Raw genomic sequence first — 19,072 nt, 5'->3', positions numbered from 1 at the left:
TACCCTAGCAATTTATGGTTTCGAGGCGTTTGGAAAAATCAAACCACCAACCCTGCACTATTCCCCATTTCAACTCGTTACATCGCGTGTATAAACACACCCTCGCTGTCAAACTCGATGTGGCTGTGTGCAATTCACGCTAGAAGCCGGGAAAAAGACGAGAAAAAAGTCGTTCGGGAAAATCTGTTGCATGTTTTAGTTGGTTGTGTCCTGCAGTCCTCCTCGCCTACGCGCCTCCACCCCCTTTTTCGAGTGAGCCGGCTCCCAAGTCCTGCTAGTGGCATTGATTTGTGTGAAGGAAGACAAAGAGCCGAACTCCATTTTGGTGATAGCCGCTACACGCAACGCCCACGGTTACGAAAAACAGAAAGGCAAAGACGGAAAATTTGTCCGGATTCTCTTGGGTAACTGCATTCTAATTAGATTAGACGTGCAGTGACGAACGAACTGTGTGCCTGCAAACATTGAATATTCGTGGTGAAACCGTGGCAAGCGACAGAGTGGACAAAATGGATGTCTGGCTACCCTTGGAATCTAACCCGGAGGTAAGTGGAAAGCAGGTGGCGTTGGAAGTTTCCTGGGAAAAGGGGGGTAAAATTTACACTTTCCCGGTCCGCTCCAGGTGCTGTCGAACTATATGGTGAATTTGGGCGTTTCGCCGCTCTGGAGCATCGTCGATATCTATGGAATGGACGATGAGCTGCTGGATATGGTGCCGAAACCGGTCAAGTCGTTGATCTTTCTGTTTCCCTGCTCGAAGGCGGTAATTATTTGCGATCCTACATAACACATTGAAAACTTTCTTTTAACCACCCGTACCCCGTCCGTCCTCCACACAGCACGAAGAGTTCCGCGCGAAGCAAGACGAGGAGCTGAAGGACAAAAACGTGGAGCATCCGAAGAGTTTGTTCTTCACGCGACAGTTCGTGCACAACGCGTGCGGTACGATTGCGGTGATTCACGCCATCCTGAACAACCCGGACATTGAGGTCACCGAGGGCAGCGTGCTGAAGAAGTATCTGGACAGTGCCAAAGACCTGTCGCCCGTCGAGCGTGGCGAGCTGCTGAACAAGAGCGAAGAGTTCAAGGCGACGCACGAGCAGAACGCTCAGCAGGGCCAAACCGCCACACCCAACATTAACGACACGGTGTACCATCACTTTATCGCGTTCGTACAGGTGGACGGCACGCTGTACGAGCTGGACGGCCGCAAGAACTTCCCGGTGGCGCACGGACCGACCACGCCGGAGACGCTGCTGAAGGACTCGATTAAGGTGTGCAAGCAGTTCATCGAACTGGATCCTTCCGAGGTGCGCTTCACGCTGCTCGGCCTGGTGCCGACCCAGTGAGCGGGTTGAAGATCTCGCATCATAATCTCGCTTTTAACGCTTTAAGCTTGCACTCGGAACAAAAAAAGACCCATACCCAAGCATTCAAATCACACCGGCGCCAGGCAGCGTTCCTTTTATATGGAGAGATATTAGCAATAAAATAAAAAAAACGCATTTATGCTTTCAATGTGCATGTCATTGTAGATGCAAAATGTTGTTTTTTTGTGTTTTTATTTCATCGCTACGGTGGGCAAAAAGTTTGATCGTATAAAGTACTCGCCAATGGCCATCGCAACGGAATTGGGATTCCCACTGGGAAGCGACGGCAGGACGGATGCATCGGCCACGAACAGATTCTGCACACCGTGCACACGCAGGTCGGAGGAGGACACTACCGAGTCGGCACTGGTGCCTCCCATCCGGCATGTTCCCACCGGATGGTAGATCGTGTGCGTTACCGATCGAACGTAACACTCCCAGTAGGCATCGCTATCGTACGGTTGCGTCGTGCAGCCGGGGAAAGGCTTTGGATTGAACTCTAGCCCCAATTGCCTGGCCGGTGGTTGCTGGGTGAGTTGTTGCAATATTCGAATACCTTTCACCAGGTCGCGGACATCTTCTTTCGAGGTTAAATAGTTGGGATTGATAATTGGAGCATCCTGCCCATTCGCACTACGGAGCCCGATGTGGCCAACGCTTTTGGGATGGAGCAGTATCGGTAGAACCGTGACGGCATGCTGACCCGTCCTCGAGAGCGGCTCGTAGTAGTCCTTCCACACGGCGTCCTTCAGGTTGACTATGTTACGCAGATGTACGCCCCCGTCGGAGGTTAAACCGGCCGGCAGGACCATAAACTGTAAATCACTCGTATAATTGCTACCTAAAGATACGTAACCAACCGCTTCGCAGCCACCAAACGACAGCGACGATTGATGGTGGTTTCCGGAGAAGAATTTCAAAACATTCGAAGGATGCACCAGATCGATCGGGTGCAACTTTAGCGATTTGCCTATCAACAGCAACTCCGACCCGGTGCCGATGTGATCCTGCAAATTCTTGCCCACCTGTGGCAGATTGATGATGGGTGTCACACCCACCGTTTCCAGTTCCTCCCGCGGTCCGATGCCACTTTGTAGCAGCAGTTTAGCCGATCCGACCGTCCCTGCGGCAAGTATTATGCCCTTGCTAGCCCTCAACTCAATCAGCTTTCCCGCGCTTGATACGAGCAAACGTTTTGCGACGCCTTTTTCCAATACGATTCGTTCTACCACACTGTTCGTCAGCCGGTCGTGTGCCAATCGTCCTCTCGATTCGTACTCGTGCGCTGTCGTCCATCGTCGACCGTTGCGGGTCGTTAGCAGCGGTTGGAAAAAATCATCCCGGCCGAAACCGAGCAGCATCGCTGAATCGATAATGGCATGCCCTAGCTGGGTAGAATATCCGCGCTCAACGTGGGACCATCGGTCGCGCTCGAAAAACTCCATAAACCGGTCCAAATCATGCGCCTTTCCGAACCAGCCGGTGAAATCCTTCCGCTCCGCTTTGAAGTGTATCATGTTGTTCAGTATGTGTGTGCCGCCGACCGTTTTGCCTGAAACAAAAGCACGTGTTATTGAATGGTATCAATCATCCATTCGTTCCGGTTACCCATGGGCCAACGGCTGCGATTTTCCTTCATAGCCCAGCAGGCCTCCGCTTGCGGTTCCGTCACATACTGCCAATCGTACTGCGTTCCTTGCAGCAGCGGAAGAAACAGTGGAACGTCCATGAGCGCGTTCCGATCGGGCCCTGCCTCCAGCACGAGCACATTGTTGGAGGGAATGCGGGACGCTATCCAGGAGCCGGCCGTCCCACTCCCAACGATAATGTAATCGTACACACTGTCCAACGGCGTGGAATGTAGATCGTTCAGGTAGGCAGCATAGAACAGCAGCTTAAAAATGCACGACGCAATGAAAACACCAACCGCGTAAAAGCCCACGGTAAAGTAAAAGTTGAACAGGGCAAAAAACATGACCGCGGCGAGCCTTTCTGCAGCCGGCAAAAACACACACACCAGCAACCTGTTGTTGTTGTTTGGTAGAAATGTCAACGCGTGCGATGACTTTCACCGCCAGCGGGCGATGTTTTTCCTCTCCCTTCTAGAAAGAGCCAGCTGTCACCCGCTGTCAGTGTAAAATAATCAAGCCGGCGGTGGTGTACCGTCATCTGCATCACTTTTTCTTTTTCGGGTGCACTGCCGCTGCCCATTATTGTGAAATAGTTAGGCTAGAGTTTAGGTAGCGTTATACCGTTGTTTTCGTTAGTGTTTTATTTTATAGTTTTAAAGCAACAAATTCAGCCATGGGACAGCACGTTTCGCGCACCGATTTCGAGTGGACGTACACGGAGGAGCCGCACGCGAGCCGGCGAAAGCTGATCCTGGAAAAGTACCCGCAGATAAAGAAGCTGTTCGGCTGCGACCCGCAGTTCAAATGGGTCGCGAGCGCGATGGTCCTCACCCAGCTCGCGATGCTGTTCGTGGTGCGGGACCAGTCGTGGAAGGTGGTGTTTCTGCTGGCCTACTGCTTCGGTGGCGTGATCAACCACTCGCTCATGCTGGCGTGCCACGAAATTGCCCACAATCTGGCGTTCGGGCACGCGCGCCCGATGGCGAACCGGTTGTTTGGCTTCTTCTGCAACCTCCCGATCGGGCTGCCCATGTCGGTGTCGTTCAAGAAGTACCACCTGGAGCACCACCGCTACCAGGGCGACGAGGTGATCGACACGGACCTGCCCACCTACCTCGAGGCGAAGCTGTTCTGCACGACGCTGGGCAAATTTTTCTGGGTCTGCCTGCAGCCGCTGTTCTACATCTTCCGGCCGCTGGTCGTGAATCCGAAGCCGCCGCAAAAGCTCGAACTGGTCAATGGCGTCATACAGCTCGCCTTCAACACGATCGTGGTGCAGTACTTCGGGTGGAAGGTGATGGTGTACCTGATCGTCGGGTCGCTGCTGGCGATGGGCCTCCATCCGGTGGCGGGCCACTTCATCTCCGAGCACTACATGTTCGCGAAGGGCTTCGAGACGTACTCGTACTATGGGCCGCTCAACTGGATCACCTTCAACGTGGGCTACCACAACGAGCATCACGATTTTCCGGCCGTGCCCGGCCGGCTGCTGCCCGAGGTGAAGCGGATCGCGCCCGAGTTCTACGACAACATCCCGCAGCACACGTCCTGGACGCGCGTGCTGTACGATTTCATCACCGATCCGTCCGTCGGCCCGTACGCTCGCATCAAGCGTAAAGCCCGCGGACTAGATTCTTAAATCGAATTGATATTAAGCCGCCCGCTCCCGCCCCATCTCCTCCCTCCCCACTGTTTCACAATCCCCCCAGGTGAGTTTCGTGAAATTGTTTTATCTGGTAAATTCATTCATGCCTGCGCAGTTTAGGCTCAATTATTGTGTGCTGCCATCTGGCATTCACCGAATTGCCACCTGTGCGTCCCATATCATTGGCTGGCGTGATTGATTGTTCAATCGCTGCGCTGGCCCCACATTATCTGCCGTTATCGAGCAGCACCGCACATCCGCCTTGCTGCTTTTTTCCCCCGTATCGACTGTATGACTGTTGGACTTAGATGAGGCATACACGATTAGCTTGTTTATGGCCAGTCTAGTCTGTCACGCGATAGCAGCGACCCCCGCCACTAGACAAAGCTGAATTTCGAAAACGAAAAAAGAAAGAAAGATAACAAGGCCCACGAGCCGCCCCTCCGGTTATCATTTGCCGAATCCATGGGAAAAAGGTGACTATCAATGAACAGTCAAACAGACGGCTGATAGAGAGGGCCATGGGTAAACAAAGCCGCAGCTGACCCGTGGTCCCAAATTTATGATCCCTTTCCCGAGTCTCAATGAGCAATCGTCGTTTGTCGTTTGCTTTCGCACCGTGTTTAAGGCATCTGCCACACGTCTGACGCATACTAATTGATTTGTGCCGGGGCGAGCGCATAGCTGGCGCAATGGCTCACGGGAGAATGGTTTATGTCATCAACTGGAGCTCTACTCATCGAGTCTGCCGGGCCAGTATCGAACGGCTCTAGACGTTTCCTAATGCGATGGCATTGAATTACAGTTGGTGGTGACCCTTTTCCTTACGCTATACCCGTCTTTTTCCACACTCTCTCTCTCTTTCTCGCTTTGAAGGTGGTGTACGTTAATGCATTCCGAGCAACGACCACCTGGGTGTGACTCATTTTCAAATTCCCTCCTTTTCCCTCCTTATCGCTTTTGGTGGCACGTGGACATAACAATGCTTCCCTCCTCCTTACCCCCGAAATTTGTAATTTCGTCGCGAAATAGTATGTTCCGATACGATCATACGCTCTACGTACTGTAATATATAAGGGGCTAACTATTATTTATCCAACGAGAGAGGGGCCGGGCAGGGGACACCATTATCGGAAAAGCAAACATGCAACTGAGCTATCTTGCGTTTGTGTATTTGTGGCTGGATGAATGCGTCAACGTATGATAATAAAAATGTATAGAGTCGCGTTTTTTTTATGTCCGCTTTGCGCGGCGGATACGTTTGTTTGTCTGCCCTTGGCGCAATATACCTCTTCACGCAGGCGACACTCAAGTGATGGTTGTGTGATAATGCCGGTATCGATACACACACACAGTTCATGCATTCCATTCGTGACTGGGATTTAAACTTTATTTCAAAATAATTTCCTCTTTTTAAAACTAAAACGCTTTCACCTTTTCGTACTTCTGCTTTTAGGTCTAACGAGCGTAATGCAACGCATGTTGTTTGCATTGAGATGGAGGCGTGTGACGATATATATAGACAATTAATATTCTCTACCGAAAAGGAATCTACCTGTCTGCCATGGGCGGACCAAACCACACAAACAACACAACACAACCAGAAATACGCAGAAAGGACGAAGCAAACAAACAATATAACAACAACAACTACTACTACTACTACCAGAGTAAGCCTATAAACAAACGAATGGACTTTTTTGCTTATAACCTTAAAGAGCATTGATACAATGTTGACTATATTAATGATAATGAACCCCCGCGAGAGTATACTGTGTGCACCGGCGGCGTGTATGACGTATGTATGTGTAATATTGTATAGAAACGGAACATTGCTGGCGACAAATGGAAAAAAAACACTAGGAAAACTAATTATAAATCGAATCGCGTTTGTGAACACAACACAAAAATGTCTCAGATAAGGAAAAGGGCAAGTATTAGGGCACTGACACCACCGGATGGCAATTGTAAAGAACCGACAAAGGATTGGTTTGTGGGGGAAGGCTGCCCCCCTCCCGTTGTTGTCGGGCATTCTATTACCTTTCTCTTATAATAACGATTGTTTATCATTTTGATTCAATGTTGGTTCAAAGCCTTCGTGTGCCGGCTTGGTTTATAAATTAAAATAAAAAAGCACGTAATATCCCAAGCTACATCACCAAGCTAATCGGAGCGAGCACGTGTTGGAGCGTGCAGAAGGAATAATGCGTAAGATTCGATTAAATTTGTTCCAACAAAAACAAATATTTGATGTGTGTAACAATAAAATAAACCAAAACTAAAGTATTGCAATGCGCGATCGACATCAGAGTTGTGATGCAGAGGGAGGAATGCGATCATAAAATAAGTACAGGGAAGAGAGAATATAAAACAGCTACAAAACAAACGCGTGTGTTAACGGAAGATTGTGTGTTTCCATGCCTTTCCATGTTTTTTGATATTGCTGCTTTGCAAATTACGAGAGCGCGCGTACGTGTTTATGTGTGTGTGTTTTGCGCGTGGAACCGCTTCCACACTGCACTCCCTTTTCGGGCGGAGCACGCATTACTTAGGATTCGATGGATTGTTTTTAATACATGTGTACTAATAATAAGCCCTGCGAGGATGTTGCTTACAAAAAACAGCAGACGAATATTACAATTATTGTACTGTATTGTGTCAATAAATCAAAGATATCGAAATCAGTCAGACAGCGTACGGAACATATATTTACAAAACGACTTTCGACTCAACGACTATGGTCATGACAAGGGCGTGCTACTGCTATCGCTCTGCCCTCGCTCCGGATGAGCCGTTCGTATGTGTCTTAGCAAATTTCGCTTTGCATTATACGCTCGATGACACAGACTGCATTCGTGTAGCGTACCGTCCTCGTGGATCTTCATGTGCTTTTCCTTCAGCGTGCTGAAAAAGACAAAATTCAAATTCAAATAACTTTCCTACACTTTCTCTTCCGCATCGCCCCAGCTGCTCGCCCGAAACTTACGGATTGAGAAACTGTCGGTCGCAAATCAGACAGCAATGCTTCTCCTTCGGCCTGTGTACCCGTTCATGGTGGACGCGAAGGTAGCATTTGCGGCTGTACTTCCGGTGGCAAATGGTGCACGCGTACTGGCCCTCGAAGTGTGTCGCCCGGTGCTGCTTCAGTCCCTGCACGCTCGTAAACTCGCTGCCACAGTACTCGCACTTGTACGTCCGATCGTGCGTGTGAATGTTCAGGTGCGTAATCAGATTCGTACGATGGACGAACGTTTTCTCGCAGTACGGGCACTGCTGGGTGCGAATGTTCAGATGCATCCGGCGATGTTCGGCAAGATTGTTCAAATACTTGCCACATATCGTGCAGAAGCTACGGCGCTTCCGTTGGGGCTTTGGTTTTGTGCTGCAATCAGCGGCATTTTCGGACTCGCTCTCACTTTCCAGTACCTCGTAGATGTAGCCATCGTCTGTCGCCGGTCCCTCCGGATAGTCATCCACCAAGAGCGAGGGTTTTGTTTCCCAACTTTCCTCTTCCGGCTCATCAACATCATCCCCGTGCAGGTGCATGCTTCCTTCGATGGGTTCTATTTTAAGGCTTATTAACGGACTACCGTGGAACGCCATCCTTTTTGCATTACGCTTATTTCTAAAATATGAAAAGGAATCTTATTTTTATAGATTTGTTTTAACAGTAAAATTGCATTTCGTATGCGCTACTTACCCCTTTCCGGAACGATGCAGTTTGTAAACAAAACAAACAGCCTCGAACTGACGTTTCATTGACAATCTGTCACCTGGGCTGTGATTTTGAACGGTGAAGTGAATGACGGTTTTTTTTAGATATGAACATTGCACGATTATTTTGGATGTTTTGTAAAATAATTTAAAAAAAACATGAATTCAAAGCCTATCGTTTATTCCTCTTTTTAAATCGAGCAATATGCATCTGTTCTGCTTGAACTGGTTTCATATAATAATCTCTTCGGACGTCTGCTGTTGTTGCGGCACGACAATTCCTGCTGGCTCTTGCTTTTTCTCCCGCTTCCGCTGTGCCGCATGCGTTTTCATGTGCGTTTTGAGATTGTCCTTCCGGTTGAACGCTTTCCCGCAAACCTCACAGCTGAACGGTTTTACGTTCATGTGCACCATAAAGTGTTTCGTCAGACGGGTTCTGTTGGTGAAATCCAATCAAATCCAATTTTGTAATTTGCACAACAAAAAAGTATATAGTTAGAGCAAAAAGAAAATGTAAAAACTTACTTCGTTAGAAACATCATATCGCAGACGGAGCACTTCTGCTTCGGTTCCTCGAAATGGATCAGCTTGTGGCGTGCCAGCGATGCGCGGTACTTGAACCGCTTGCCACAGACGGTGCACAGGTGCACCCGCTCCGTCGCGTGTATTTCCCGATGCTTGCTGCGCCCGGTCGTGCTGGCAAACTCCTTATCACAGAGATCACACTTGTACAGCTTTTCGCGCGTGTGCAGATTGATGTGATTCTTCAGATTGGAGCTGTTCAGGAATATCTTCGGACAGTGCGGACACTGATACGGGCGCTCGTTGTTGTGCCAGCGCATATGGGCGGCCATGTCGGTTCGCGCCACCCCGCATATGGTGCAGATTTTTGGCATGGGTCGCTGCTTTCGGGCTGCATGCTGGGGTGGGTCGTGCTTTGGCTGCTCCACGCTCTCTTTCTTTTGGTCCGCTTTTGGCGACTCCACACGTTCCCGGTACGATTTAGGGCGTCCACGCTTTCCCTTTGTGGCGAGTGGTTTGTGAACTTGCTTCCGTATGGTAGGACGGGTGTCTGCATTACTCTTCAGGACGTCCTGTTTCGATTGCTCTTTTGGCACAATGTCAGAGGTTTCCGATTCTGAAGCCATCTGTATGCCAACCTCCTCCTCATCCAGCTCCAACTTTTCCTCTTCTTCACCGATGCAATCTTCCTGCTGTGCTTTATCGTTTTGCTTCTGCCTCTCCAATGAGTCGATCGGTTCCAGCACGTATCGCGGCTCGATGGTAATCACTTCTTCGAATTTGATGTTCGGCTGCTGAAAGTAACGATCGTGCTGGTGGCAGCTTTCGCGAAACGAATGCCATTCTTCGAGCCGCTTCAAGCATTCGCCACAAATCAAAGGCTCAGTTGCGGAATGATTCATCTGCAAAGCAAAACAACGTTACGTTTGTGAGGGAAAGCTGGTTGCGAGAGTTACTCCGCCCAACACTTACACTGATCTCTAGATACTGTTCAATGAGATCGGCCAGCGCGACGGCACACGCCTTTTCCACCGACAGAAACCGATAGTTGGCAATGCTGGTTAGCATCGGATTGGCATCCATGCATAATCGGCAACATTGCTCCATCTGGGCGAGCAAATGTACGTTTCTGCTCAAAGAACGGCTCGCGCGGAGCTAATTGCGATTGAGGATTGTTTGGATATTGCACCAATTTGCAAATCTTTGTTTGTTTACAAGCAAACACTTTTTGACATTACGGCCAAATCGACCAAGGTGTATAGAGCTGCGCTGGAATGAGCTCAAAAACCGGCGGCCCCGCAAGCTTGCCAACGCCCGTAGACGGTGTGATTTTCCCTCGCAGGCGACGCTTTTTGGAAGTATTTGTGACGGTTTTTTGGGTTCGAAGTGAAGTGGAAGAGGGGGGCACAGACGCTCACTTTGAAAATGCTTTGAATGCTCACATTGTAGGCAAGAAAAAGAAGGGTAGAGAAAACCGAGCGAGATACAGCGATGGTCGAACGTCAAAAACCCTCGCCATGTTGTACGGGAGCGTCGGTTTGTTGACAACACGGCATCAAAACAACACAATTCTCTGGCCCGGACGCTGCGGCTCGGTTTTCGGCAATGAATCCTTCGCAAAAAATCGCTCTTTCCGGCCTGGAAGAGGTTAACGTGCCCGGTCCAGTGTTTCTGAAAGCGGCGTAAGTACGGTGGAACAGTTTGTACGCCTTAGATGATCCCCCTTACCTCGCTTTTCGCTCTCTCGCTCTCTCTGCTTCACAGCCTTTCCGAGTGTGATGATCCGCTGAAAGCAATCGAAACATTCCAGGTGGAGAATGGCATCCTGCTGCCATCGTTGCGCCCGATGCTCCCGCTGCTCGATCTGCACGGTGTGCGCCGGCTGGACTTTCACACGTCCGTGCTGGAGGAGCTGCGCGACAAGCTGATCGCACACATCAACGAGCTGGGCGCCAAGGAGGGTCGGCAGCGGGACGCGAAGCTGAAAGAGCTGCTGGTCAAAAGTTTCCCCGTCGTGCGGGTCAAAGCACTGCGCCCGGTCGTGATGTGCATCCTGCGCAACACGCCGCACATCGAGGACAAGTACCTGCGGATACTGGTGCGCGACCGGGAGCTATACCAGGACACCGACACGGAGGTGAAGCGACAGATCTGGCGCGACAACCAGTCCCTGTTCGGGGACGAAGTGTCACCGCTGCTGTCGCAGTACATCCGCGAAAAGGAGCACATCCTGTTCGATCACCTCAATCTGAACAATCTGTTCTTCACGCCGACGCCGAAGGTGCGCCGGCAGGGCGAGGTGGTCCAAAAGCTGGCCCACATGATCGGCAACAGCGTGAAGCTGTACGACATGGTGCTGCAGTTCCTGCGGACCCTGTTCCTGCGCACCCGCAACGTGCACTACTGCACGCTGCGGGCGGAGCTGCTGATGGCGCTGCACGATCTCGAGGTGCAGGACATTATCTCGGTGGACCCGTGCCACAAGTTCACCTGGTGCCTGGACGCGTGCATCCGCGAGAAGAACGTCGACATGAAGCGGTCGCGCGAGCTGCAGGGTTTCCTCGACAACATCAAGCGCGGGCAGGAGCAGGTGCTGGGCGACCTGTCGATGACGCTGTGCGATCCGTACGCGATCAACTTCCTGGCGACGTCGGCCATCAAAATCCTGCAGCATCTGATCAACAACGAGGGCATGCCGAGGGAAAACCTCATCCTCGTGCTGTTGCTGCGCATGCTGGCGCTCGGGCTGTCCGCTTGGGTGATGATCGACTCGCAGGACTTCAAGGAACCGAAGCTCGACAGCCAGGTGGTGACGAAGTTCCTGCCCGCCCTGATGTCGCTCATGGTGGACGACCAGGTGCGCCATCTGCACTCCAAGCTGCCGCCGGACGAGCGCGAAAGTGCCATCACGACGATCGAACACTCTGGCCCCGCACCGGACGCGGTCGAGGCGTACATCCAGGAAAACGCGGTCGCCTCCATACTGGCCATGTACTACACGCTGCACACCGCCCGGCAAAAGGATCGCGTCGGGATTTTGCGCGTGATGGCCATACTGGCGTCCTGCAAGGACGACCGCGCGTACGAGGACCCATTCCTGCACTCGCTCATCGCACTCATCATACCGATGTCGGACGAGTTCGCGAACGAAGACTTCTGTACCGGGCTGTTCGATGAGTTTCTGTTCGCCGGGCTGACGCGCGACAACGTGACGCGCCACATGCTCAAGCTGCTCTGGTACATCCACCAGAAGCTGCCGCAGGCGCGGCTCATGACGCTGATGAAAGCGCTGCAACCGACGGCCCAGCATCACGAGAGCGTCCACAAGCTGTACGAAAATTTGCAGAAGCGCGTCGGCACGCTCACGCAGGAAGCGCCCGCCGAGCCGATGGAGACGGATTTTGACTCGCCGCTGAAAAGTGTCCCCACGCCGGGACCACATTACGTTAGCTAAGTAGGGATTTTTGATTGGCGGAGATGATGGGAAGAGTAGGGAATAAAATAAGAACTTACAAGACAGTGTATGCATTATCCATTCACGAGTGGCTGTTTAGGTTTTTTTTATTCTTTCCATTCCAATTTGCCCTGATATCAGTGACGCTCTCGCTCTCTCTATCGCTCTCTTTTTGTCAAGCAAATCTATATAAAAACCGATTGCTGGTAAACATTTTCCCATCCATATTACACATCAACACACACACACACACACATTGTCGCCGCCTGTTCAATACGATCCTTACACAGAACATTAAAAAAACACACGAACAACGCTTGCTACGACGGTTGCCCTGTCCTGGCGGCGCTGACGGCCTTACAACAACACCTCGTTTGGTACGCACATACACATAGCTACATATATTGTCTAATAAATAGTAGTAAGCTTGCTGAGTTTAAACGTTAAACTAAATACGCTCGGTCGCGGTTTCTCCCCTCCCCAATTCTCGATTGAGGCCCATCATGTGTCTCACGTGGTAAGCAAATACGTGTTGGTAGAAAATGAGGCTGAAACCCCATTTCTTTTTGAGGCAACAAAAAAAAAATAACGCAAGCAGATAAAGTGACCCTAAATAACGTTTGCACCATAATATCTAATACATAGAGGCATTACAGGTTTCCTACATTTAAGAGCGATTTGGCTCTAAAACTGGCTGCTTCGTGCTGACAAAACACGACACCGTAGAATGGAGCTCCCTTTGCCCTTACATCCTTTGCAACGGGGAGGAGTATACCAGTGTGTCTGTTTGCCGTTCCTTAAGCGGCGAAATGGGAACGCGAATTAGGAGCCGCTCGTTATAAAATAGGCAAAAATCAAACTCCCTTTCATGCACAAAGAAAGAAGAGAAAAAAAACTCGCTTCATAACGCTGTTTATCTTACATTAATTTGGTTCCGTATTTAAACGATATAGTAGGCGGTGTGAGACCCCTCTCTTGATGCGTGTGTTATGTCCCCCTCAGACTGACCCACTTTACCCTACGCTCACACACAGACACACATCCTTTTTTTACCTTAACCGCTTTACTTTGTTTGTTTAATATCATTTTAACAGTTGTACACAAACGACGCATTTTAGTAGTAGTGGCAGCTCGGGGGCACGTGGAGAGAAGTGTCTCGAGGAAGGCGAGGAATACGTACGAGGTAGGAAAGGGGGGGTTGGTGGTGGTTGTGGTGGTCGGGTTGGTCAGGATAGATGGACTCTCGCAGCCACATCTCAAAGGATCCGGCAGCAGCCCTTCTTGTCCCGGTTTGGCGCTGGGACCGTGCTTTGGCCTTGCTTCTTTCGGTTAGAGATGTCCCGTATCAGATCGTAAAAGATCTGTGTGTGTGCGTGCCGGTGAACGAGAGGTAATCCGAGGGGACGAGGGGCAAGATGGTCGAGAAATGAGCGATCAATTGGAAAAGCGTTTGAATTTAACGAATTGAGATACGAAAAGGTACGGGGAAGGGAAAGAAAGAAGGAAGAAGGGAAGAGAAGAAAAAAAAACAAGAACAGATATAAAAATTGATGCCGTTGTAAAACAGAAAAAAGAACCCAATATGTATAAAAAAACCAACACAGTGTACAACAAAAAAAAACATTTAAAACATATAATATTACTAAAGCATTGCATTTTCTTCTTATTAAAAAAACAAAAGCAAACCACATAAGCCTATTATCATTACTTTACAGTAGTAAAACCGTCCCTGATAAGTTGCATGTTGCTTGTTTGTTTGTTTGTTTGTTCGTTTGTTTGTTTATTAATTATTATTAATAATTATAGTTATGTTAACAACAGAAACATGTGAGACATGTGTGTGAGTGTGTGTGCGCTCGCACAGAATCGTGAATCGTAAATGTTGCGCACACTATTTTATTTTGAGGCTTAAATAAGAGAGAGGAGAAAAAGAAACACGGTTCAATTGAACTGTGCATTTCAATTTCGCGTTTTGAGGTTCGCTTTTTGTCCCATTTTTTGTATAAGCAATGGATGAGCATGAGGCTAATACAATGTCGGCAGCTACAGGAAAGCGGAGGTCAGAGTATGACCGGTGATAGATTGGATGGACAGAGAGAGGAGAGAGAGATGGGTGGAATGTACACCGTGTGATTGGCGGGCGAAATGGAAATGGACTCTCCTAATTGCGAAATGTTGCATTCGAACGCGTGAAGAAAGCGCATCACCGCTGAGGAGGTGTTTTTTTGCATAATTTGCTTCACTTTTTGTGTTTTACTTTATGGATTATGAATAGAATGAGCAGGAAATGCACAGAAATCAGTGTAAAGGTTAGACATTCGTTCCTCAGCTGCTGCCATCGCTGCTTGCTTTCCCAGGGGGAGCCTTGCCTTAACATTACGCCACTACACACTGAAGATACCAAAGCGTGGTGTGGTGGTGAGTGAGCAGAGTTTAAAAACAACACAAAACAAATACATCAATACCATGATGGTTTTGAACCGCGCCCCTACTACTACACCACGAGAAAGAGTAGCAGAAGAGCGTTACATTCAATCACTAAGCTTAGTAGAACCGCGTAGGGATAGAGACGTAAGCGCGCACCAATTACAGGAACCATCTGGCTTCCGGGTTCCACTTCCGGTTCGCATTGCACTGTAGCCCCCAGGAGTAAACCTCCCTTGCTGCAGGGAGGAGATGCAGACATTTCGTGCTCGTTCGAACTATCCTTTCCGCACGGGGTTCATCGTGTCGGTTGGAACTTATCGGCTTTGTTTTTACTTTTCCCTTAAAGTAATTATGTTACTAAATAGCGATGTGTTGCGTGTATGTGTGAGAGTGGTCGCGCTTGATTCGCGAGAGTAGTATTATGCTTTAAAAAGCTTTCTTCGACCGCTTGTCACTGTTTTATGATTCCTGAAGAGAACGCATGGGTGAGTATTTGCCCACTGGTTTTTGTTTGTGATTTGTTTGGTGCAGTGTCCACGGCCGTCGAGGGGTTTTGTTTATGTGTGTCTGAGTGTGTGCCTTCCCCCGCCTGGCGCCTAGTAGCCTAGTAACCGCGCCGGTGAGCTTCCTCCGTACGGGGTCCTGATGGTAGACTGGATGACGCTGTTTCGGCTCTATAATGGCATACATTTGATTTTTCGTCGCTTCGATTTGTCTTTAACGCGACCGTTCGTTGTCTTGGAATCTTCCGTCTTTCGCGAGCGGATCTGCCGCATCAGGTCAAAGAACACCTGCGGGGAAGAAGTGAGCATGGGGAGTGTGTGGGTGATGTGGCGCACGGCGAACGAAGAACGTACACGGGAATGCACACGGCGTTCTTGCTGGCAATTGGATTGGCAACGGAGAGAGTGCGGGTGCGAGGTGTTTCAAAACCAAAATCAATGGGAAAACAAGGAAACAAAAGGCTCTACTTATTCGCCCCGAAAGGCAGGTGCAGGAAGCAGGGAGGCGGCTACCAAAGTACGGCAACAGAGGTACCAAACTAAGAAAAAGGTTCGATAGCGCAAAAAGATCGGTAAAACAGATACAAAGCTAACTTAAAACTACCAAATAACGGCCGTTTCGAACATCTTTTTCTTAATATCTACCAAGATATGCTTCAAGAAATGCAAATTATCCTTAAAGTGGTTATTAAATACTGTTTTGTTAGTGGATTAACGAGTTCTAATTGGATTTTTACGATTCCTATTGTTTCTAAACAGTCTAACTGTTTGAGTTCATCGGAGGAATTAATTAAAACTAGAAAAAAACCCCTTGACTGCAAAATATGTCTACTTTGGCAAACCAACCACTGATACGGTAACTATAGAAACTATGTAGCATTTCTACCCTAAAATCTAGCAGTCAAAAGTGGAACTATTGCGGTGGATAACACGTGTAAAATCATAATTAAATTAAGCTGGAATATTGAAACAAACAGCAACATGACCAAGCCACACACATACCAATGGTGAATAAGCGCCTATCATATCATATCGGGGAGGCCTCAAGTGCAAGTGGAAAAGCAAACCAAAATGAATCAACATTTGTGCAATTGTACCAAGCACTCCAAACAAAAAACAAACAAAAATTACTCAACAGATGAACAAAAAAAAGGAAGCTTGTAGGGCATTGCACGTGTGTGTGTTTGTATGTGTGTGTGTTTGTATGTATGCAACAAAAAGATAAGGGCACGAAAGTAAAGCATCACGTAGCATCAAACAAACGCACAAGCGGATTGAACACACCGGAAAAACGCAAACACACACAGACACTGATGTGGATTTGGGGTGGAGGGGGGGGGGAGGAGGAAGGAACATACAACAACAAAAAGAGCAACATACCTTGTCCACATTTTCGCGTGTTTTAGCCGATGTTTCGACGTATGGCACACCCCACTGCTGGGCGCGGGACTGACATTCCGCCAGTGGCACCTTCCGTTTATCGTTCAAATCGCATTTATTGCCGACCAGCAGGAACGGTATGTTTTCATCGTTCTTCACGCGCAGTATTTGTTCCCTGTTGAATTGCAACCAAAGTGTGGAATGGGGTGGCGTTGGGAGGGTGGTTGGCAGGGTTGATGAGGTCATAGGGAGCAGGCGAGAGAGCGAGAAAAGATCCATCAATTAGCAGCAACCGCGATGGGTGGTGGGGTGAGAGGCACCAGCACCACCGCCACGATTAGTCATCGTCACATGATGATGTTGATAATAGGGCGCAGCGATGAGGTGTATACGTTACATACCGGAATTCCTGAGTCGCCTGAAAGCTGTCGTCTTCCGTGATGGAGAACACACACAGGAAGCCTTCGCCGCTGCGGAAGTAGTTGTCCCGGATGGCCGCATAGTCTTCCTGGCCCGCCGTATCGAGAATATCGATTTGGACCTCTTCGCCGTCCAGCACCACCTACAAGCCAATCCCCGCCACCGCCGCAAAAGGGCGCAACACCCGCGAAAGAAAAGCACAAAGCAAAGGGAGGAGAAAAAAACGAGCAGAAGAGCGCTGGATAAATAACGGAGAAATCGTCCACTTTCCCACCGTGCGAATTAACATCACAATAGGGGGTGGCGCGGCCGTTTGTGGCTTTTAACTGTAGCTTCCCCCCTCTAACCCCGTTCTTCTTCACCACAACTCTCACTCCACTAGCTTCTTCGTCTGCGGACGCGCCCTTCCTCCCTAGGCGGGTGGTGGTGGTGGCGGCGGTGGTACAACACGTACCTTTTTACGGTAGCTGTCCGCTTTGGTCGGTTCGTAGTCCTCCACGAACTCGTCGTACATGAACTGTAGCGTTAGGGCGGATTTGCCTACACCGCCGCTGCCCACCATGATGACCTTATGCAGGGCCGGGCCCGTCGTAGGTTTCTTCGACATCGTTCCACACGGGGGGACACGGGAGCTCTAGCGCCACCAAACACTCTGTGCACTGCTGCACTGCACTTTTCGGGAAGAGAAGGAAAAGTTTGGAAAGTTTCCAAAACAATTTAACAAGCCAGCAGCCCCCTGCCTGACAAACGCTCGTTTGACGTATGACGAAGCGCCTGAACGCGAACGATAGGAAAAGTGTAATCGTAGGACGAAGGAGAAAGGGGAATGCGGCAAGAGAGGGGAGGTGTTGTCACGCCTTGCTGTCAAAGCCTAGGCCGAGATTGAGACACATTGCTGTAACAAAATGAGGGGAAATCTTAGCTTAAATCTATTTTGTGTGCACTTATTTTGCATTTTTTGTAATATTTTTTGCTGATATTATCAAAACTGCTCTGAAAGCATATACAATTGGGCCAAAAAAAACGGTTGTTTGAGATATTTTGACCTCAAACGAGTAGATTGGCCCATTGTCATTTGCACACCTGTGTGTCAGTCACCTTGGTTGTGGCGTTTTGCGCCTGTGTCGCCCAATGTTTACGTTGTTTACGGCAGCACCGCCACAAGCACGCAGAAAGAGATCTTTGCAGAACGATTGTGCTATTTCAAGGTAAGAAAGTGCTTTAGATATTTCAGCGATCGTGCTAAGAAAACGGTGTTTATCGTTTTAGGCAAAACAAGCATAGCATTCACCATGCGGCGTCGGGAAATTCCTGCATTTACGCTGAAACTGAGCGACCTGAAGGAGTACGAGCAGGCGAAGCAGGAGAAACTGGACAAGAAGTCGTGCCAGACCGACAAGCAGCCGAAAGCAGCGACCAGCTCACAACAGGCGCGAAAGCTGCCCCCAAATGTACATTCGTTTAATTAGTAAATAAGAAGGCAATTGATGTGATTTTGAAGCTTGTTTGTGTTATTTATCTTGCGGTCGGAGCAACAGCGCTCAAAGAATTCGAACTGATGGACAAGGTGGCCAGACTGTTCTGTCCGATAGGCCGAATGTGGATACGTCTGCAAAGCTTCGTCTTAAGGCCTTTTTAGACGGAGGGAAATACTGTAATTTCTCTTTGGCATTTATCTGTCAAACTTAGACTTTGACACAACAATGCCTTTCGTGCGTGTAATAACACAGGAGAATTGTTACGACACCTTTCACATTTATTATTTTATTTATTTATTTTCTAGGCTTCACCCGAAAGAATCATTAATAATCATAATCATTATAAATCAGAAATGAGCATGCCGAATTCCAATTTTCCGACTAATATCCATCTGTCAAACCCTGTTAGAAGGATGAAATCCTAAAATCAAATGACAGTATTTTCCTCTGTCTAATAGGGCCTTCAGTGTCCTTGGCGGTGAACCGGTAGAACTTTAAATCAACCGGTTCGTCTGGTCACCCTGCCGA

The 19,072-nt window shown here is 49.0% G+C and overlaps 6 protein-coding genes across 7 annotated transcripts; 3 read left to right on the top strand and 3 right to left on the bottom strand.

The window, feature by feature from the left end:
* Positions 1 to 119: 119 nt before the first annotated feature.
* On the top strand, positions 120 to 1,534 carry LOC120900746 (ubiquitin carboxyl-terminal hydrolase). The gene is made up of 3 exons (XM_040308170.1): positions 120 to 545; positions 623 to 763; positions 840 to 1,534. The coding sequence occupies exons 1-3, from the start codon at positions 510 to 512 to the stop codon at positions 1,347 to 1,349; spliced, it is 687 nt and encodes a 228-aa protein (XP_040164104.1). The 5' UTR covers positions 120 to 509; the 3' UTR covers positions 1,350 to 1,534.
* LOC120900742 (glucose dehydrogenase [FAD, quinone]-like) lies at positions 1,513 to 3,423 on the bottom strand. Its single transcript, XM_040308164.1, has 2 exons — positions 2,979 to 3,423; positions 1,513 to 2,922 (listed from the first exon to the last, which is right to left on the bottom strand). The coding sequence occupies exons 1-2, from the start codon at positions 3,343 to 3,345 to the stop codon at positions 1,562 to 1,564; spliced, it is 1,728 nt and encodes a 575-aa protein (XP_040164098.1). The 5' UTR covers positions 3,346 to 3,423; the 3' UTR covers positions 1,513 to 1,561.
* A 73-nt stretch (positions 3,424 to 3,496) lies between these two features.
* LOC120900745 (sphingolipid delta(4)-desaturase DES1) lies at positions 3,497 to 7,331 on the top strand. The gene is made up of 2 exons (XM_040308169.1): positions 3,497 to 4,710; positions 6,103 to 7,331. Exon 1 carries the CDS (start codon positions 3,675 to 3,677, stop codon positions 4,638 to 4,640), a length of 966 nt encoding a protein of 321 aa, XP_040164103.1. The 5' UTR covers positions 3,497 to 3,674; the 3' UTR covers positions 4,641 to 4,710; positions 6,103 to 7,331.
* LOC120901242 (zinc finger protein 583-like) lies at positions 7,328 to 10,227 on the bottom strand. Its single transcript, XM_040308943.1, has 6 exons — positions 9,855 to 10,227; positions 8,886 to 9,784; positions 8,595 to 8,796; positions 8,347 to 8,456; positions 7,633 to 8,271; positions 7,328 to 7,550 (listed from the first exon to the last, which is right to left on the bottom strand). Exons 1-6 carry the CDS (start codon positions 9,987 to 9,989, stop codon positions 7,388 to 7,390), a joined length of 2,148 nt encoding a protein of 715 aa, XP_040164877.1. The 5' UTR covers positions 9,990 to 10,227; the 3' UTR covers positions 7,328 to 7,387.
* A 120-nt stretch (positions 10,228 to 10,347) lies between these two features.
* Positions 10,348 to 12,421, top strand: LOC120900741 (negative elongation factor B). The gene is made up of 2 exons (XM_040308163.1): positions 10,348 to 10,564; positions 10,647 to 12,421. The coding sequence occupies exons 1-2, from the start codon at positions 10,488 to 10,490 to the stop codon at positions 12,334 to 12,336; spliced, it is 1,767 nt and encodes a 588-aa protein (XP_040164097.1). The 5' UTR covers positions 10,348 to 10,487; the 3' UTR covers positions 12,337 to 12,421.
* Positions 12,407 to 17,851, bottom strand: LOC120900747 (ras-related protein Ral-a). Of its 2 annotated transcripts, none has more exons than XM_040308172.1 (4): positions 17,521 to 17,849; positions 17,048 to 17,208; positions 16,647 to 16,821; positions 12,407 to 13,697 (listed from the first exon to the last, which is right to left on the bottom strand). In XM_040308172.1, the coding sequence occupies exons 1-4, from the start codon at positions 17,671 to 17,673 to the stop codon at positions 13,593 to 13,595; spliced, it is 594 nt and encodes a 197-aa protein (XP_040164106.1). In that variant the 5' UTR covers positions 17,674 to 17,849; the 3' UTR covers positions 12,407 to 13,592. The 2 variants fall into 2 exon arrangements, with proteins under 2 accessions (XP_040164106.1, XP_040164105.1); XM_040308171.1 differs by lacking the exon at positions 12,407 to 13,697 and adding an exon at positions 13,960 to 15,554 and having other exon boundaries at positions 17,521 to 17,851.
* Between the last annotated feature and the right edge of the window lie 1,221 nt (positions 17,852 to 19,072).

This window comes from Anopheles arabiensis, chromosome 3 (assembly GCF_016920715.1).
Source record: "Anopheles arabiensis isolate DONGOLA chromosome 3, AaraD3, whole genome shotgun sequence".
In the NCBI taxonomy this organism is placed as follows: domain Eukaryota; kingdom Metazoa; phylum Arthropoda; class Insecta; order Diptera; family Culicidae; genus Anopheles; species Anopheles arabiensis.
Note: the sequence above shows the minus strand (reverse complement) of the source record. Positions and strands in the feature narration are given on the sequence as shown.

Excerpts from the sequence above, each read along its gene's own strand:
- LOC120900747 (XM_040308171.1), bottom strand. The coding sequence starts at position 17,673 with ATGTCGAAGAAACCTACGACGGGCCCGGCCCTGCATAAGGTCATCATG. Across the intron at positions 16,822-17,047 it reads CAGGCGACTCAGGAATTCCG|GGAACAAATACTGCGCGTGA; the intron begins GTATGTAACGTA and ends GCAATTCAACAG. Across the intron at positions 15,555-16,646 it reads CACGCGAAAATGTGGACAAG|GTGTTCTTTGACCTGATGCG; the intron begins GTATGTTGCTCT and ends TCTTCCCCGCAG.
- LOC120900745 (XM_040308169.1), top strand. The coding sequence starts at position 3,675 with ATGGGACAGCACGTTTCGCGCACCGATTTCGAGTGGACGTACACGGAG.
- LOC120900741 (XM_040308163.1), top strand. The coding sequence starts at position 10,488 with ATGAATCCTTCGCAAAAAATCGCTCTTTCCGGCCTGGAAGAGGTTAAC. Across the intron at positions 10,565-10,646 it reads CCAGTGTTTCTGAAAGCGGC|CCTTTCCGAGTGTGATGATC; the intron begins GTAAGTACGGTG and ends TCTGCTTCACAG.
- LOC120900746 (XM_040308170.1), top strand. The coding sequence starts at position 510 with ATGGATGTCTGGCTACCCTTGGAATCTAACCCGGAG. Across the intron at positions 546-622 it reads CCTTGGAATCTAACCCGGAG|GTGCTGTCGAACTATATGGT; the intron begins GTAAGTGGAAAG and ends GGTCCGCTCCAG. Across the intron at positions 764-839 it reads TGTTTCCCTGCTCGAAGGCG|CACGAAGAGTTCCGCGCGAA; the intron begins GTAATTATTTGC and ends TCCTCCACACAG.
- LOC120901242 (XM_040308943.1), bottom strand. The coding sequence starts at position 9,989 with ATGGAGCAATGTTGCCGATTATGCATGGATGCCAATCCGATGCTAACC. Across the intron at positions 9,785-9,854 it reads AACAGTATCTAGAGATCAGT|ATGAATCATTCCGCAACTGA; the intron begins GTAAGTGTTGGG and ends TTTGCTTTGCAG. Across the intron at positions 8,272-8,346 it reads CTGCATCGTTCCGGAAAGGG|AAATAAGCGTAATGCAAAAA; the intron begins GTAAGTAGCGCA and ends TTCATATTTTAG.
- LOC120900742 (XM_040308164.1), bottom strand. The coding sequence starts at position 3,345 with ATGTTTTTTGCCCTGTTCAACTTTTACTTTACCGTGGGCTTTTACGCG. Across the intron at positions 2,923-2,978 it reads TCGCAGCCGTTGGCCCATGG|GCAAAACGGTCGGCGGCACA; the intron begins GTAACCGGAACG and ends CTTTTGTTTCAG.